Below are 17,766 nucleotides of genomic sequence, written 5' to 3'. Positions count from 1 at the left end.
AAATTTGGAAAGGAATTTATCTTTGCGCATGCATCTTCAAGGAATGTAGACGGCCTCATCCAAAAATAGGAGACTTCAAAACCAGTTAAGCTAAATATTAAAATAAAAAAAACAAAAATACACGAGTCATTAGATTTATTAAAACTACCTGTATGCTTTGCGTTGCCGAAATGCATTTTGGTTATTCAATTATTTGTATAAATTTATTATATAGTAATTGACTATATTATCATTTGTCGCTATAATTATGTGTATTTGAATAGAAATATTAATTGTACATATAAAAAAGTTTAACCTAAATTTTGTACAATTTTTAAATTTCTTTCTATTGATTGAAATTGAATTTAGAAAATTTCTATCCTAAAACTAAAATAAATAAATAAATAAATAACACTAATACAGAGTTGAAACACATGCATGACATAATTTTATCGGCACAGTTCAAATTTCATGAATTGCTATATGATTATACACTTTCTTGGCAGGGGTACGTAGTAGCTAAATACCAACTGAGCTATCAGATCCCTTGTAAAATTCTCCAAGATGATAATATGCTCTTCTTAATCATGTGGATATAACCTTCTCAACCACATGTCTGCAAACTAGCAGGGTGATCATGGAGGTTGACAGATCTGAGTTCGAACGAGTTCGATCTGGTTCCCAATTTCATGCAGATGAGGAGACTTAGTGTCACGGAGGTAAATCTTTTGACAAGTCCACATTCGCAACTTGATGAACGAACATGCGTGCAACATCAAAAGCAACAGCCTCGGTCATTCCTCTTCAGCTGCGAGTGAGAAGCAGCGGTACCTGTAAAATTATCTCTGGAAAAACATTTTTAGCTTTTCAATTGCCCCCCCATAATTCTAGTCTGATTTTCAGAGTCTCATGAAAGTACACTGATTTTCCTAGAGAGTAGCTGGTAATCATTTCTAGCAATATCTTAAGTTTCTATGGTTGCAAAAACAACGAATTCCTGGTGATTCATTTGCAAACTTTCAATAACAACGCCTGATGTATCCCCAAAATTCCAAGCAAGCTGCAATGAATAGCCAATATCTTCAGTACCAGCACTTTTTAAGCGTAAGTTCTTGCAACTAGGGGCCTTCAGCTTCGTCCTGTGCCTCACTTTTTGACCAATCTCAACACATCACCCACAAGATGCAACGAACCGGTTACAAGGACCTGATGCATCATGGAAGAAAAGTAAAAAAAACAGTTCAAATGCTATGTGAGCAAATATATGCATCATACATATGAATCTTTTATTAGAACTGCATGGCTACAAATGAAACACTGTCGCTGTGTAAAATTTCAGGGAAGTTTATGAGTTGACGCTTTTCCTGTTGACAAGTTGCAACGTCATTTACATAAAGCTATTACTTGTAATGTCTGATTATGGTTATCCAGCAACTCATGCTGTGAATCTGAGCTTTTTGCAATAAGAAATGTGTTTATCTCTATTGTTCTCCTATGCTAGTTGGAAAAACTTGTACAAAACAAACTTTCCGAGGCAAAAGAAATAGTGGAGTATTGACTATCCATCAGAATTTTGTGGCAAAAAATACATAGCCAATGGAACAAATTTCTTATAAGATACATGTATTCTTATTGCATCTGAATAATTTTTTAAGTAACAGAAAGCTATGGAATCACAACCCACAAAAGAAATGAAATGATAAATTTCATAATTTCATTTTGCAATGTGAGCATCCTGCCTGGGCCATGTTATTAAGTAGAATAAACACATGCAGTTTGTAAAATATTGAACAAAATATATTTTTTCAAATCAGTATTACCTGGTAGTGGACAGATCGATTCCGTTGGACACTTTCCCTAAGCCATTTAATAGCCAATGGGAGAGAAGGAAAGACTGCACTATTTTCACAAGTCCTACCACTCATTTTGGCATCCTCTTTACCTTCTTCACAAACAGCAATCGCATGCTTAACCTCCCCTCCTGACAAGTCAAAAGGCCATTTTACATAAAACCCAACGTCAACAGAAGAGCTGTGTTAGATGACCTCACGGTTTCTAGTATGTATAACAAAGACAAACGTTATTTTAAGACATTTAATTATTGGTACAACAACGGAAAATTTAGAAAGAGCACAAAACAAAGAAAAAAAAAATGGGAACTGTGAAAAATAAGTTAGTCCAATGAAATTTACGTTTATTTTTTTTAAATACAAAAGCTAAATCAAATACAACAATTAACCCGATATTTCTCTGATATAAGAAATATATATGCATGTATCTGGTACCTTTATCGCTCTGTATGAGATTCTCCCATACTCTTTGAAGAGCAAACTGCCATGATAAATTAACTTGAGAATCAGTTGGTGGTAATGCATGGGATCCAACCTTGTAATACACGGATGTGCTTGGAACAAAGAGTGCCTTCTTGAAGTAGACACCTAAAATACCGAACTAACGTTGGTAAGCAAAAGTTTCTTGACAAGACCATTAACATCAAATGAACAATATATTCCCTCATAACTCGTGATTTTTAGTCTTTCATTTCTCAAAAATATGGATGGTTGAGATTGTTACTTAATGAATTTAAGATAATCAAGGAAAATTCACAAACAGTTTGAGTTTAATGTCATTCAACTCTCTCGTATACTTTATTAGGTGGTTGCTATGTTTTAGAAAAGGTCGTGAGAATCTATCTAAATATGTTCCTGCTAAATCATTTACCATGACTTGCACATGCTTTCATGAGAGGAGGAAGAAGCAGCTGAGGATCTCGCACTGACATGCAATTGAACAGCAATATCTGTAAGATGCACACAAAACTTTTAGCTCAACATTGCCCTATTGTAACTCACGTGTCTCTCAAGTACTGATACCAAAATTTTATCCAAAGGCACACATGTAAGCTCATGACAGTTTTGTTTAACACTTCTTCAATGAATTGGGTTATCATGAGACACTAATTGTAATGGACTTCTGAATCCCTTTTTCAAAAGTTGGACATAAAAATAAAAATGATAGAAGCAAACTTGCACCGGACAACAGATGTATTATAATGGAAAGGAGCGAGCTTCATCTCATCCAGAATATTATTAGCCACATCTTTTCCATGTGAGCAGCCACCCTATGGTCCTTTGGAAAACCAATCACATCATTGCAGCGAAACAACTCACTTATACAGCTCTTATATTGATTCTTCCTTTTGGAGGCACTTTGCCTCAGTATGCAACTGGAATTTGTTGCAAGAATGACCATGATTTGTGCTTTGCATACCACTTCAGCAATTGCTGAAACTTCTTACTTTCCAGATTCTACTAACATCGTATATTTTGCAGTTACTTTACCCATTTGGCAACACCAATTCTAGGAAGCAGACTTGACCTCAAACAAAACCCTTTCTAAGTTGGCTTCTTATGAACCTATCTAATTGTAACTTCCAGCTTTGCATCTTAATTTTTTGTAAATCTAAAAAATAATGACAAGTTTTTAAGCTCTATTCTTACCTGCATGGAACTCTTTCCATATCTCTCATCATGATGCTCCTGTACCAATTCAATAGTGGATTCAGAATTGTTCGGTGGGGGATAATTAAAGGTTATTTTCTGGCTATCTTCTTTTATGGCAAGAGAAAACCATCTTGCACACATCTCCATGCTTTCAGGACTATGGGCTCCATCCAAATAAAACACAAGATCTCCATAACTCTCGGCATTAATGTATTGATCAGTGACAATTTGCGCCCTCCCTTGCAAACTGGCTGTTGTTAGCCCCTTAATAAACTGCTCGGGAAGTGAGCTCTGTTCCATGTAAATAAATTCAGAAAATAGCTGTGAAGACCTAAAAGAGCTTGCACAGGAAAACTCTCATGTATCAAACTTACAGCCTGTTCCATGTGGGTAAATTCATGATGCCCAGTCCTTTGAAGCCAAGTAAACGACAATGCAATGGCAAGACCAGCATTTAAATACTGGTGCTGACCTTCAAGCCTAAGTTTTAAACCATTCAGCAATTTGGCATCCAATGGCTCCGCCACTTGAAGGTGTACCTGCAATTAGAATACTTATATCAGCCATTAGTTCTTCAATTAGGGAACAACAAGATTTGATATGATACAATGGATTTCCTCAATATGCTATATCCCAGAACAAGTGCTTGTCAAATCAAATGAAAGGGAAATCTGCTGTTGCAAACCTAGCCTCAAATTCTCACCCATGAATTGTAAATTTGGCAACTCCTAACTAACTTAGCCAAAGAACTTATGGTTGCACAATTATTAAATCTATGGTTTGAGCCGGAAAGCTGGCTGGCTGGTAAAGGTTTAGCACTTCAATAGGATTGCTTAAAAAATACAGGAACCACATCTAAGCACCAATATCATCTTATATAGCATGCACCTGTTTTACACAAGACTCAATTTAGGATGGGTAGAGCATCGAGTTGACTTCCACATCACCACTCAGTATCTTATAATTTGGAGCCAGCATCCGATCACAAGCATTTTCCAGTAATGTGGAAAATAGAACTCCCTAGTTCTTGAACTATATGCAACTTACATTTAACTCAGAAGCCTTCTCTTCAAGAACATTCATTGCTTCATCAGGTTGAGGCACAGTGAAGGCTGGAATTCCATCCTGTATTGGAAAAGGAAAACTCGATCAAGAAAAGAAAAAAAAAAAATTGAGACTCATTGGGTTAAAGATCAGAAGCAAATGCACAAGCAAGAGTCCGATGGGAATAGTTCAGAAGGACACCTTAAATATACCAGCCTTCTCCCCAGCAATTTGTGCTAGAGTATCTCCTAATCAAAGCATCCAGCAAAGAGAATGGATGAACTTAGCAAATGAAAATATGGTAGAACACTTCCAAGACTTAAAACATCACATGTTTCCCTTTGTGCAGGCAATAGCAGATGCCAGTATGAGGTCTGGTCTCAAAAAATTCAGTTGTTATGCAGATATGGACTATGATGCAATAGTGAAAAATCTTGCAACTGGCTATGTTCTATATGGAAATTGCAGTCCAACAGTCTCAAATGTGTCACTAATCAAATAAGCAACAGCTTTACACCATTTTACCATGAGCTATTACCTAACTCGTTGAAATATAACACTAACCAAGAATCTCCATGTGATCGTACCCGAGGGAAGCTATACCACAGACAATAGGTTTCTGAACCTGAAACATGATGCAAAGTTAGCCATTTTAGAAGCATATCACCAAAGAGAATCCTAGCATGAAGAGCTTGACACGATAAAACAAAGTCATATCTTTTTTACAATCAACACAGAAGTCGAATTTAAAAAGCTTGAGAAAAATCTCTTAATCAAATATAAATTATGCATACCACATTTGTTGCATCAAACTTTCCACCTAACCCAACCTCCAAAATAGCTACATCTACCTGCATAGGATTACTCAACAAATGAGCTTCAAATCCAACATGAGAGATTAAATTGAGCATTAGTGTGTTTGCTCAGATGGAAAGGATATTATCACTGACATGAAATGTTCACACAAACCTGTTCCGCTGAAAATATCTTAAAGGCAAGTAAAGCAAGAAAGCGAAAATAGGTAGGCATTGGTACATCTTCTGTAGATTTTTCCTGCAACAGCAGAAGATGTCAAAACTAACAAATGAAGCAAATTTACTGCCCAAAACTTACAAAGAAAAGGAAGTCCATTAGTTGTATTTTTGACACTTGAGGTTCCACATCACTTAGAAACCACTCAAAAGTCCTTATCGTTAGCCAGCCACTAAGACAGCACAGCAAGAATTTTGACATGCCCTCGCCAGCAACTAGCTACAGAAAGCTTCCTGCTTGATTTTTTAATCAAATATCATCCGGCGTTCTATCACTCTCATCATAACCACCAAATTAATGCTTGAATTACAATGAAGAAAAAATCACAGGGACAGGATTACCTTTAGTCTATCATAACACCACCAGAAATATGCCAAGAATTTCTCTTCACAAATGTCCTTACTGCAATAAAAAACAGGAAAACCAGAATATGTAAACTTATAACACATAGAGTGGATTTCAAAAGGAAGCCCTAAAGACAAATAAAAGGATTATACCGAGTTCTCAAAAGGAGTGTGGTTAAGGATGGGAAAGACATTGATTTATTAACAAGAGAGACAGTGAAGTAAGATTTCGGCAAACTTCAATGAAGTGGAAATGGCATAAAATTAAAACAGACAGCCTATGAAAGAATCAGAATTTATACAATTGTTGATAAATATAAAACGTGAACAGAGAAAAACAGAATAGTTTTTAAGCAGTCAATTTCTTCATGGAAACAAAAAATCTCATCAGCCAATTGAAAAAATGATACTACTATTCTAAAGATTGCATAACTTACCCATCCAGACGAAATCTTTCTCGGACATCAATGAGATGAGGTGATGTGAAAAGTCCAGTACGAAAGCCGCAATTACGTAGGATAGATTCCGTAAAGGTGCACGTAGATCCCTTTATTAAAAAAAAAAAAATCATTTAGTTTCAAAACGCAGATACGAACAATCCTGATCCTGTATTGCCTCTACTTTCAACAATATGCAGGGATTTACAGAAGTAATGCCCTGCCATAATTAAGTTTACGAATCAGTGATCAAATATGATTTTAAATTGCATTAACATTTAAAATCATGTTTGATGAATTTAGGATAAATTGAAGGCTGCTGACAGAAATTTAGAAGTGCTACCTTTCCTTTAGTGCCTGCCACGTGTATGATCTTCATTTCTGATATTGCCTCCTCTAACTCCAGAATCTTAATTAATGATTGGGATGACAATCACAACAACCAAAATTAGATCGAGATAAATATATAATTAAAATAGAAGAAAGTTACAATTAGAATGATCAACCAAGCATATTTACTTTTAAATAATCGAAAAGCACATCAAATCGATCTCCGTTGTTGCTCTTATCAGCACGACTGCGTTTCGTTATCAAAGAGGATAAAGCATCCAGGGCTTCCTCGTACGGAGTCACCGTTGGTTTTGACGATCCATTGTTGTCACCTGTTAGCAAAAATTAGCAATAGCTGAAGATTCGTACTAATAACTGCACACGCAAGTCAATGCACACACACTCGATATTACCTTCTGCCATCTCGCTTTGCCTCTGAATGAAAAAACCTGAGTTCAACAACAAAGAGTGTTCGAATATATATATATAGGGAGAGGATAGGGGAGCTTGGAGGCGTGGAGAGGAAGTGAATGAGAGAGAAGAGGAGTAGGTTTGTTGGTGTGGTTTTGGGATTGGGTGAGAATGGAGTTAGTGAGTGGGTGGTGTTTTCTTTTCTCTTCAAGTCTTGGTAGGGGGCGAAGATGATGGGATTGAGATTGGAAGGTTAAAGTTGAATGCTAAATACGACAGGGAATTTCAGATCGGACTCGTGTCCAACGACAGGGGGGAACATTTTTGGCAAGGCTGTACTGGAGATGCGCGCGGGATCTTTGGACGCAGTCGTATCATTTTTTATCTATCTCCATGTGCTGATATCATAGTTCTTTTTTAAATTTATTTTTCCTCTGTGATCCATAAGGATGTTTTATTTTAAAATATATTAAAATAATATTTTTTTATTTTTTAAAAATTAATTTTATTGTTAATCCATCAAAATAAAATAAAAAATAAAATATTTTAATTTTTTTAAAATACAAAAATAAACCTGTGTAGTGGGTATTCTTTAGGTGTAAAGCTACGAAATGTAGACAAGCTACTTGAGAATTAATCAAAAGAATTTGAGACTATACATACCTTAAAAGCGAGTACGAGGAAATGTTAGCCTGAAATCTGACCTACCACAGCAAGACAGCGACTACAAAAGCCCTTGGAGAATCCAATTCTAACAACTAATGACATGCCCAGATAACACCTAATCAATAACGTGATGAGATTATTTCACAAAAAAATAAAAAAATGGAATCTTCATCTTGTAATCGATAAGCAATAAGAAAGTTTCATTTAAAAATCACAACTCAAAGACAAAATAGGGGAAATTTATGGGCAATCTCCTACATTATACATCTTGACTTTTGACCACCTAGTCATAAAATACGCCACACCTCCATTTCACCAGAAAAATAAAAAAATCATTTTGCCTGGTCAATAAATAAAGGTCCTACACAAATTCTCTCCGGGGGTATCTAATTGTGTGCCGCCTAAGCCAAAGCTGGTAAATCACCATATAAAACGAATCGTACGGCTGCGGGATTTCATTCCACCCAAAGTGCTGGCTCGCCGCCACACCCAATCTCCTCGTTCCCTCGCACTCATCATCTTTACACGTCCGATCCAGCACTCGTTTCACTTCCTTAACCCCACCACCGGACCCCACAAAAACAGCAATCTTCTGCCAACTGAGCACATCCATCAACGGCAAGTCCTGCATCGGACGGTCAGTTACCATTACAGGCACACACCCAAAACGCAACGCTTCACCTATTCCAGAAATATCAGCCCCATCCTCGAACAAACAAAACATGCTGCTCCCTAGTCTCTCGACTGAAGTCATCTCATTGGACGGTTCGGATTCCATCAGAATCATTTCTCAATTCGTTGGCCAATTTTGAATCTTTGGCCCCATTGTGTCTTACCAGATACCTCACTGTCCTGTTCCCCGGAGCGTGTGATGCGCGTGTGATCCTCGCGAGTGGAGGCAAGGTAATATCCTTGTGCGGCACAAACTTACCATCTGGTACCGGGAAGCAAGAGATCTGCACCGAGTTTTTCTTCAGTTCCACGAGATTTCGGTCAGACTCGTAACCCAGACCGGCACAGGATACATAAAAATGATCGGCGCCGAGAGTGCGGTTCCAGTACGGGAACTCCATTCTGAGGTCCCTAATAAAACGCGCGATTGAGCGCGTCGAGAGATTGGAGGCGAACGGAACAAAGAACAGGTGAGCTTCTTCTGGGTTTTGGGTTACAAAGGGACTGGCTTGGAGAGAAGTGAAGAAAAGAGACTCAGTGGGAGAAGAGAAGGAAAAGGGCTTCGAAGGGGTGTAAATGTAAATTTTGAAAGAGCTTAGCATGTTTTGGTAATTGGGGAAGAATATGGTGGGTGAGAGATACAGTGAGGTGGAGTCATTGATGGATTTGGAAACTGAAGTTAAGAGAGAAAGACAGAGAAAGTAAATAATAGTTGACATTCTAAAATACAGCTGAGAGCTTTCGTTAATCTAAACCTTAGAATTCCTAAATTGTTTTGGAAGTTTTGAGGTTGGAGATGAAGGTAGGTAGCAAAGCAGAGACTTGATGAGCTACCCAAAGTTATTGCACAAGAAAACAATACGCAGCGGTTCTTTGCGCTCCAAAACAAGCAACTGCTAGAGTCACTGCCTGTGATACGAGGGGTGGGGTGGGGTGGTCACCATGTTACTTTTAGTAAAATAGTAAGGCAAAAACTTGCAGATTCTGTCTGGGTGGTGTAGTCGGTTATCACGCTAGTCTCACACACTAGAGGTCCCCGGTTCGAACCCGGGCTCAGACACTACTTTTATTATTTTAACTTTTCTCCTAGTACAAATATCGAAAAAGTTTCCCATCTATAGTAGCGATCTAGATTGGGCACATAAGTTTCGAAAAAGTTCCCGATCTATAGCAACAATTAAATCTTTTTGTTAATTTTAGCTGATAAAATTATTAAGTAATCCCATAAAACTTATGTAATCTCTTTTTCTTTCATTAAAAAGTCATGAATTCACTAAATTTTCCCCATCATATCATGCCAAGGACATATTAAAAAAGTTCAAAATTTTGTCCATCATATCAATGAAATCAACGTATCAATATATTTTAAAAAAAATTTAAATAAAAATATTTTTAAAATATAAAAACAAATAAATTACAAAATTTAATAGTTTCTCAAGGAAAAGTGAAATCATCTGAAACTCAAGTGATTACTTAATATTTTAATTAATTAAAACTGATGTAAGGATTTAATTAAGAATTTATTAATACAATGGGGACCTTATTAAGATGACGAGTACGTTAGGGCTCTAATGAAGATTTCTTCCAAAGATTAGATGTGTTTTTGAAAATGGCTTTTAAAAAATTAGTTTTAACTTTTTATATATATTTCTAGATAATTTTAATTGAGTAATATTAAAAATAAATTTTTTTAAAAAAAATATTATTTTAATATATTTTTAAATAAAAATTACTTTAAAAAGGAGTTTTAATCCCGAATAAATTAAATCCCACCGCACGGTATCTTCACTTTAGAAAGAAGAAACTTCTTCGCGGTCGACAAACATCACCCTTTCTTACAAAAGCGTTGCTGAACTCCCATTTCTCCTCTCCATTTCGAATCTCATAACCAGCATCATAAAACTTGATTTTCTCTGTTCTTAAAAAGAAAAGAAAAACACGAAATCGAACTTTTCAATAATCAGCACACGTAGTGTTATAGTTATTGCTGTTAATAATTACCAAAATCCGAGGGAGATGGATTGGGGAAACGTAACAGCAGAAGATCTAATCGGTGCATTAAAGGAAGTAGATTGGACATCTCCGCCTCGTCCTCTTAATGAATTCTTCTCCAGATTCACCATTCCTCGTTCTTACTCGAAATGGAGTAGCCGCCTCAAATGCAATTCCTACTAGTACTTCCCCCCCCCCCCACTCGCTCTCTCTATTGATGATTGTATTTACATGCTTATTTGTGCCTTAATTGCATATTTGTAGTTCGATTTGGTCTTTTTGTTTGTGTTAGTCAATAGTAATGCACAATTTAGGGTTCCATACATTTTATGCGACTGATTGCTTTTTCATTAATTAACTGCTGTATGAGGTTTTTCAATTTCCTATTAAATTTGCTGAGTTTTGAATTAAAATCTGTTTTTATTTTGTTTATGCGTGTTTCTGTGTTTGAACAGCTATCGGACAAATTACTTCATTTTGATACTGCTTATTCTTGGTAAGGAACAAAAGCCCCGATATTAATATATTTTAATTGTTTTCTATGCAGAGTTTTGGTGTTTAGAACTGATCTTTATATTGGGTTCAGGTGTTGCATGTATCTTAAGGCCACTGGCTATTCTAGCCACTGCGTTGTCGGCTCTAAGCATTGCTTTCCTTAATGATAGGTATACTACTTAATCAATGAACGTCCTATGTTCCAAATTTCTTGTTGTTTCTTTTGTGGTTGAAATTTTGGTAATGCTAGAATGATTCAATTTGTATTATTGTGATGTTTCTGTTTCAGGATAACTACTCTTAAGTAGCTGACAAACTAAGTAATTGAGTGCTTTTACGTTCTTTAAAAAACTTCATGCTACTATTTTTCTTCTTAAACAAATACTGTTTATTATGAATTTTGATGTTCTTGAATTTGCTGGATTTTGGCATGGAAGATATGGGAGATAATAATTGACCGTTTTCTATTTGCATGTGGGAGCATGAATGTCAAAATTAAAGATAGCATCAATTCATCTTTGAATTTATGATGTGTTATCGTCGTTCCTCAGCTCAACTAGAAAAATTGGTCTGGAAAAATGGAAGTAGTTGCATATGTAATTTTGATGAGTTAGCTTGATAAATAGATTTCGAAGGATATTCCATAAAAGATTCATGCTTGGCATGGAGTTGATGTATGTGCTGGGTGCTTGTTTAGTTTCCTAGCAATGTGTTTTTACGATGGATTGGGAGAAGGATGGAGGAGGCAATGTGGGTGAGAAGTGAAGGATTGGTTGTTTGCTTTGTTCAACGAAAAGGATGGAGGCTTGAGTGAGGATTGGAAGGATTTCTAACTTTCCTCACTTGTAATTTTCAATCCTCCCAAATTATGCAGATTGGATACCATCTTTTCCCTCTTTGTAATTTTCAATCCTCTCCATTTGGATGGATTGACTCCCATCCTCTCCACTCTTTTTTAGCCAAACAATACCATCCTTTCTCCTCCCATATTTCTCCTTTACCCTATCCATCCCCCCCCCTATCATCCTTCCCGGCAAAAGCAGCCTCTCAGTCCTTCCACTTGTCATCTTATATCCAGTCAAATGAGCATAAATCATGCCACTTCAGCAGCTGCAGAGAGAGGAAGAATGGAGCAGTTAACAACAATTACGTTAGAGAAAACAAATCAACTAACAAGCTATCTGATTTTTTGTGTTTGAAGAAAATTTCATTTCTGATTAAGAGTAGGCTGCTGTCTTCTCTTTTTCTGTGCAAGCTACTCTATGCTTTTGAGTTGTGGAGGTTGGGGGAGGGTTGGACATTGATTGTGTAGTGTTATAATTATTCTATTTACTTTTATTGTTCTTGTGATATGATATATGCAGCAAGCATGACGCATGGTTGTCCCCCTCTCTTGCAGTTTTGCAGCTACTTTCAGTGAGAGAGTAACAAGAACTGTTAGGAAGTTCTCTCCACATTTGGCAGCAAAAATGAGGCCTCGGCATATGTGAGTTAGTAACTACTAATTTATCCTCCATAGGCCAATTCTGAAATGGATGTTGGTTGTACTTACCACACATGCACGTTTTATTCAGGCCTGTTATCCGTGGTCGTCCATCAGCAAAAAAGTCTGTGTACATTCTTGGCCAACCTCGTTTATTGTTTGTCCTTTTATTCTCAGCAGGTAATTAATATCTCAAGGCTCAATTTCATAATCAATCCCGGAATATCTTGACTTGGAATCAATGATGCCTGATCATATGTTTCTTTCTCTTTAACATCTTTTTGCAGTCAGTTTTGTTTTGTGGTATGCTTCTGGCAGTCTTTTGTATATTTCATGGGCGCTCATAAGTGGCCTTCTTGGTAAAATTCACAGTTTCTCTGTATTTGGTTAAATTTTTCTTGAGAGAGAATTTTTTCATATAATTGATGAATCTTATTTTCTTTGGCAGTCATTGTGCTCCATGCAAGCTTCAAAACACCTAATCTGAAAGCACGCCTCAACACATTCCGTGAAGAATTTCGTGCAGTCTGGCGTAATTATAGTGATCTCTAACTCCCTTTTGGGTTAAAAGGATGTCAGGGTCGGTGTGAATCCTGCCCCGTAACCTTGTGTCTCAGTTAGGGTGAGTGTTCTTTGTAAAATGTAAATGAATAGTTCTCATCTTAATATAATTGAGTCAATCAACATTTAGAGCTGCTCTGTAGTTTAGCAAAATTTTGAGTTGTTATTTACTTTTACTCCTGCATTGTTGTTGTGCGGTCTATTAAGGATAATTGAATTTTTCATGATTTATTAGTTGCTTCGAATGGCTTGGGGATGGAGCTGCTTTACTGGTTACATTTTGGTGATACTGCAATGGTAACTCCTTGGGACCAGATCACAAACTGGGCGGTGGTTGGGGTTACTGGCCTGTAAGCTCTAGACTTGTGGCCTGTGGTCTCCTGAATACAATGAACCAGAAAAACAATCATGAATGAAGAACGCACCGTGTCTGGCTAGGGAAAATCAAAATATTGGTCCTTCGTAAGAATTAAAACTCGCTGTGATTGCTTCCCAGTAGTTGTTACTGCTACACTGATAATTTTTGTTTTTTATGCTTTCTAGAAATATATTTACTTTGAAAAGTATTGAATTTACATTTTTTTTAAAATGTTTTTTATTGATCTTGATGTATTATTTTTAAAAAAAAAACCCTTTAAAAAAAATACAATGTACAATACCTGTGAGGATCGTATCCTCGTCCTTTTCCTTTGGTGAGAAAAAAATGAAAGTGCTAGTTAATTATTAGGATAATACCTGAGATGTCGATGCCCCTCAACAAGTCTCTCTCTCCACCATGGACACTGAAGCCGCCATCAAATGAAAGCTCAGGTCGTCATTTATCATTTTCGGGTCTGCCCACCACAACGCCTTTGTAAAGACCACAGATGCCAAGCCTCGTTCAAAGGAAAATCCTGTAATTTCTCTGTTTCCATGTGAAACTTTCTAGTCAAGTCATGAAAAAATGCAAGGATATCTTCGTCGGAAATGAAGCACTAGTTTCTGCGTGGAAATAGTTTCGTACAGTAATTCGTAAGTCCATATATAATGAATTTGCCTATGTATTTCCTATTGTAGATATCGAACGCTAAGCAGCCGCGACTAAAACCTATCTATTCTCCATTTTCCATTGCTATTATTTGCCAACTCACAAATGGCTTCTTCAACTCATCGACAAAGGTAACCATAGCCACCGAGACAACGCACAATCACCAGCCTATATCAAAGGAAAATCATATTGCCATTGAACAGGGAGTTTTCAGCAAAAAGAGAGAGAGACTTTTATGGACAAGCAGAGGCTATCCGTTACGGATTACGTTCGTATCGTGATGGATCTGAATGCACTCGGATGAACTGAGACTAGGGGTGAGTAAAAAAACCAAAAAACCGAATAAACCGAAAAAACCGAGAAAAAAAAAACTGAAAAAACCGAACCGAAAAAAAAAAAACTGATTAATTTTTTTCCAAAAATGTTCGGTTCGGTTCGGTATCGGTTTCAGAACCAGAACCGGAAAAAACTTCGGTTTGAGGGTACTATAAATACAAAAAAAATCGCGTCAATTTTTTAACCCTAGCATCTATACTTGATACTTCAGCCGTCCTTGTTCTTCTCCTTCTCCTGAGCCGCTCCATCCCTCAACTCACAGTCTCACAAATTCACCACAATTGCAAATTAAAATTAATCCATCTCCATCTACTGGACCACAATAAGAACCATCTTCGATTCTCCATCTCCATCCATCTCAGCTACACAGTAAAAGGTTGAGTAGAATTTTTTTATTTTATTTTGTTCTCCTATTGATACGAGTGAAAACGGAATTGGACCCTTTGATTTGAATCACTCGTAGTCTCGTGAGTTGATGTATATATATGTTATATATATGCTGTATGCTTGATATATATGTTGTGAGTTTGTATATTATAATTATATATACTAGCTGCTATTATATAATTTTATATACATGCTGAGTTTGTATATATTGAGTTTGATACAGCTAGTCAGCATAAATATATATATATATATAGAAGCAAACTTATTTGATTACAGAGATTGCTATATTTGGTACGAGACTACGAGTGATTCAATCAAAGGGGGGGTCCAATTCCGTTTTCAAGTATTTTTTTTCTTATGGAAGGACTCGTATCAATAGGAGAACATATTAAAATAAGAACAAAAATAATAAAAAAAAAATTCTACTCAACCTTTTACTGTGTAGCTGGGATGAGATGGAGAATCGAAGATGGTGATCTTATTGTGGTCCAGTAGATGGAGATGGTTAATTTCAATTTGCAATTGTGGTGAATTTGTGAGACTGTGAGTTGATACCAAACCGAACCGAACATTTTTGGAAAAAAATTAATCGGTTTTAATCGGTTTTTTTTTCGGTTCGGTTTTTTCGGTTTTTTTCTTCTCGATTTTTTCGGTTTATTCGGTTTTTCGGTTTTTTTGCTCACCCCTAATCGAGACTTTGTCAGAAGTGGGCCATAAGCTGTATGTTGGATGGACCCAGAGCGAGGTGGGCTTTCTAAATGGACTTCAAAGCAGAAAATATCACACCTTTACCGCCATGAAGTGCATTCATAACCACAGATCATGCACTAACCTGTTGCTCTTGGCTGCCGAAGTGCAAGCCTGCAAGGATTTAGGAGTGGTTAGGGAGGTGGTCAGGCTGCGCCTTTTATGGAATTTTGGTGCAAAGGGGATGCATGATGAAGTTGTTTGTGTAGTTTGTAAATAAATAAGTAAAAATATATATTTATCTCAAAAATATATATATTTTTAAGTGTTTATAAATGTAAATTTTCTATTGTGTATGGCAAGTTAAATGAACACTTTGATGGATGAGCTTGTATAATAGACTTTCAGATGCTATTATATGGATATTTATAATATTAAAATATAACACGAGACACTTTTATAGTATTAAAAAACATAATGTTTTGGTTTTCAAATCTAATTAAAATTTATTACTACACAAAAAACACATATACAATAAAAATATATTTTATTTTTCTAAATCTTATTTTCTTTTCTTTTTTTATGTTTAGAAAATTTAGTTATGTTTGAAAATATTATTTTTATATAAAACAAACAAACATATTAAAAACAGTATTTAATTTCACTCTAAACCAATACTTATTTGTTTACCTCACATGGGTAAAACTAAGAGATGAGTAAAAAAATTAAAAAATCGATTAAATAAAAAAAATAATTGAAAAAATCAAATAAAAAAAAACTTATTAGAATTTTGAAAAAACCGACCAGTTCGGTTCGATTTTGGTTTTATAAGTCTAAATAAAAAAAATTAAATTGAACCCAAACTGAAAAAACCGAGCCAAACTGAAAAATCGAGCCAGACTGGGAAAATCCGAGCCAAATAGGAAAAACAATGAGCTAAACTGGTTTGAATTGGTTTTTTCTTCAAAATAACTGAACCGAACCGAAACCATGTCGGGTTGAATCGGTTTTAGTTTTATATATTTTTTTAAAAAATCAGCTTTAATTATTATTTTTAAATAAAAAATAATCACCATAAACACTCTCTGTCGTTGCATGATTGGCAGACGAGGGTTAACTGGTGTTGCTTGCGCGTGCAAAACTCGAGCTTTCAGGGGCATGTAGCACGTGATTCATGAGGATCAAAATTAGCTTTTGGCGCAAATAACGACACCCACGTCTGGGGTTGGCCAGGAAAAAAGCCCGAGTTTTATTTTTTACGAATCAACGGCTTTAAAATTGTACACGGCACACGAAACAAAGATAATTGTACATTTTTTTAAGAGAATAATAGGCGACACAGTTTATTGTTTATTTCAGAAGTAACAAGTCGCATGAAACTTTGTTATCACATGAAAATCTCTTGATTGGCTCACTCGCCTAAAAATATGTAAGGCATCGCAGGGGTGACATGCGTACATGTAAGTTTACGTTTGACCAGCTTGCGTGTACAGGATGTAGACCATAAAAAAATATAAAAGTCCCTTCAACTGTTAGGCTAAGATATCAAGTGCAGGTATACTGCATTTTCATTTGTCAAGAAAGCAGGCCAATAATCATTATTTCTACGTCAAACACGCCATGATCATAATCGTGGAGAATAAGGTGTATAAATACCCTAACCCCCAATCAAGCAAGGCATGGCCTCCCAAACATTATTCGCCTTTTTATTTCTTCTCCTATATATTTTCTTAATTTTATCTGTTTATTGACGCAAATAATGAAGAATATAGAAAACTTGTTTTGTTAAAAAAAAAAAAATAGACCCTAATATTTTAATCCAACCATGTATTAAGCGAAAGCACAAAACACTTTAGTCAAGCCTGTAAAAATCCCAGATTTCTCATTGAAGTCTTGTGTAGTCTCACCACACTAATTGCACCGGTAACACTTCAGGTTTGACAACCATCGCAAGTGTATTCGATGTCAGCATGCAGGTTGATATAATAATCGGTTGACTTGTACTGATCTAAATTAAATAATAATAATAACAAAATCTGATAATTCAGTTAAAAATCTGTATTAATTTATTAAACTCATACCCTATTATTTATTATGATATTTTTTTACTCAAATGACATTTAATTTATTTATTTATTTTTAAAAAATCATTATCAAAACGAAACAATAAGCCCAAACTTCAAGCCATGGTGATATTCATGGGCACGTGTCAATTCTGTTTTGTTTTATTTGGAATGACTGAAATATTTTATATTAATTAAAAAATAGAACAAAACAAAACAATTTTTATTTTATTTTAAATTTTAATTTGTTCCGTATTTTTCAGCTAAATTATATTCGAAATGTTCCGGTTTCATTCCACTTGTTCCGTTCCAGTCAT

At 35.7% G+C, this 17,766-nt stretch overlaps 3 protein-coding genes and 1 non-coding gene across 10 annotated transcripts; 2 read left to right on the top strand and 2 right to left on the bottom strand.

Moving 5' to 3' along the window:
- Window positions 1-401: 401 nt before the first annotated feature.
- Window positions 402-7,458, bottom strand: LOC118052253 (folylpolyglutamate synthase). Of its 5 annotated transcripts, XM_035063164.2 has the most exons (16): window positions 7,083-7,454; window positions 6,859-7,001; window positions 6,683-6,748; window positions 6,340-6,449; window positions 5,900-5,960; window positions 5,496-5,579; window positions 5,321-5,377; window positions 5,091-5,151; window positions 4,728-4,774; window positions 4,530-4,607; window positions 3,857-4,021; window positions 3,480-3,773; window positions 2,701-2,779; window positions 2,265-2,417; window positions 1,800-1,960; window positions 402-1,185 (listed from the first exon to the last, which is right to left on the bottom strand). In XM_035063164.2, exons 1-16 carry the CDS (start codon window positions 7,090-7,092, stop codon window positions 1,126-1,128), a joined length of 1,629 nt encoding a protein of 542 aa, XP_034919055.1. In that variant the 5' UTR covers window positions 7,093-7,454; the 3' UTR covers window positions 402-1,125. The 5 variants fall into 5 exon arrangements, 4 of the variants coding, with proteins under 4 accessions (XP_034919055.1, XP_073267046.1, XP_073267045.1 ...); XR_004688157.2 differs by lacking the exon at window positions 2,701-2,779 and having other exon boundaries at window positions 7,083-7,457; XM_073410944.1 differs by lacking the exons at window positions 402-1,185; window positions 1,800-1,960 and adding an exon at window positions 1,967-2,034 and having other exon boundaries at window positions 7,083-7,457.
- A 649-nt stretch (window positions 7,459-8,107) lies between these two features.
- Window positions 8,108-8,819, bottom strand: LOC118052382 (probable glycosyltransferase At5g20260). The gene is made up of 2 exons (XM_035063355.1): window positions 8,583-8,819; window positions 8,108-8,500 (listed from the first exon to the last, which is right to left on the bottom strand). The coding sequence occupies exons 1-2, from the start codon at window positions 8,817-8,819 to the stop codon at window positions 8,108-8,110; spliced, it is 630 nt and encodes a 209-aa protein (XP_034919246.1).
- A 585-nt stretch (window positions 8,820-9,404) lies between these two features.
- TRNAV-CAC (transfer RNA valine (anticodon CAC)) lies at window positions 9,405-9,478 on the top strand. Its single transcript has one exon. It is a non-coding gene; the product is annotated as a tRNA-Val (tRNA).
- A 708-nt stretch (window positions 9,479-10,186) lies between these two features.
- LOC118052254 (PRA1 family protein A3) lies at window positions 10,187-13,543 on the top strand. 3 transcript variants are annotated; one of them, XR_004688158.2, is made up of 8 exons: window positions 10,187-10,592; window positions 10,866-10,906; window positions 10,997-11,075; window positions 12,305-12,391; window positions 12,480-12,568; window positions 12,676-12,747; window positions 12,837-13,010; window positions 13,185-13,543. XR_004688158.2 is itself a non-coding variant. In XM_035063167.2 (7 exons), exons 1-7 carry the CDS (start codon window positions 10,435-10,437, stop codon window positions 12,938-12,940), a joined length of 630 nt encoding a protein of 209 aa, XP_034919058.1. In that variant the 5' UTR covers window positions 10,187-10,434; the 3' UTR covers window positions 12,941-13,180. The 3 variants fall into 3 exon arrangements, 1 of the variants encoding a protein (XP_034919058.1); XM_035063167.2 differs by lacking the exon at window positions 13,185-13,543 and having other exon boundaries at window positions 12,837-13,180; XR_004688159.2 differs by lacking the exon at window positions 10,866-10,906 and having other exon boundaries at window positions 10,451-10,592; window positions 10,958-11,075.
- The last annotated feature ends 4,223 nt before the right edge of the window (window positions 13,544-17,766 follow it).

This window comes from Populus alba, chromosome 8 (genome assembly GCF_005239225.2).
Source record: "Populus alba chromosome 8, ASM523922v2, whole genome shotgun sequence".
In the NCBI taxonomy this organism is placed as follows: domain Eukaryota; kingdom Viridiplantae; phylum Streptophyta; class Magnoliopsida; order Malpighiales; family Salicaceae; genus Populus; species Populus alba.
This window is presented reverse-complemented; position numbering and strand designations above follow the sequence as displayed.

Bases quoted from the DNA above. Each gene is read 5' to 3' on its own strand.
- LOC118052253 (XM_035063164.2), bottom strand. The intron at 5,378-5,495 runs GTTTGTGTGAAC...AATCCTATGCAG, and splicing joins AGATATTTTCAGCGGAACAG to GTAGATGTAGCTATTTTGGA. The intron at 2,418-2,700 runs GTAAATGATTTA...TCGGTATTTTAG, and splicing joins GAAAGCATGTGCAAGTCATG to GTGTCTACTTCAAGAAGGCA.
- LOC118052382 (XM_035063355.1), bottom strand. From the start codon at position 8,819: ATGGAGTTCCCGTACTGGAACCGCACTCTCGGCGCCGATCATTTTTAT. The intron at 8,501-8,582 runs GTAAGACACAAT...CCGTCCAATGAG, and splicing joins ACAGGACAGTGAGGTATCTG to ATGACTTCAGTCGAGAGACT.
- LOC118052254 (XM_035063167.2), top strand. From the start codon at position 10,435: ATGGATTGGGGAAACGTAACAGCAGAAGATCTAATCGGTGCATTAAAG. The intron at 12,392-12,479 runs GTGAGTTAGTAA...CGTTTTATTCAG, and splicing joins AAAATGAGGCCTCGGCATAT to GCCTGTTATCCGTGGTCGTC. The intron at 12,748-12,836 runs GTAAAATTCACA...TTTCTTTGGCAG, and splicing joins GCTCATAAGTGGCCTTCTTG to TCATTGTGCTCCATGCAAGC.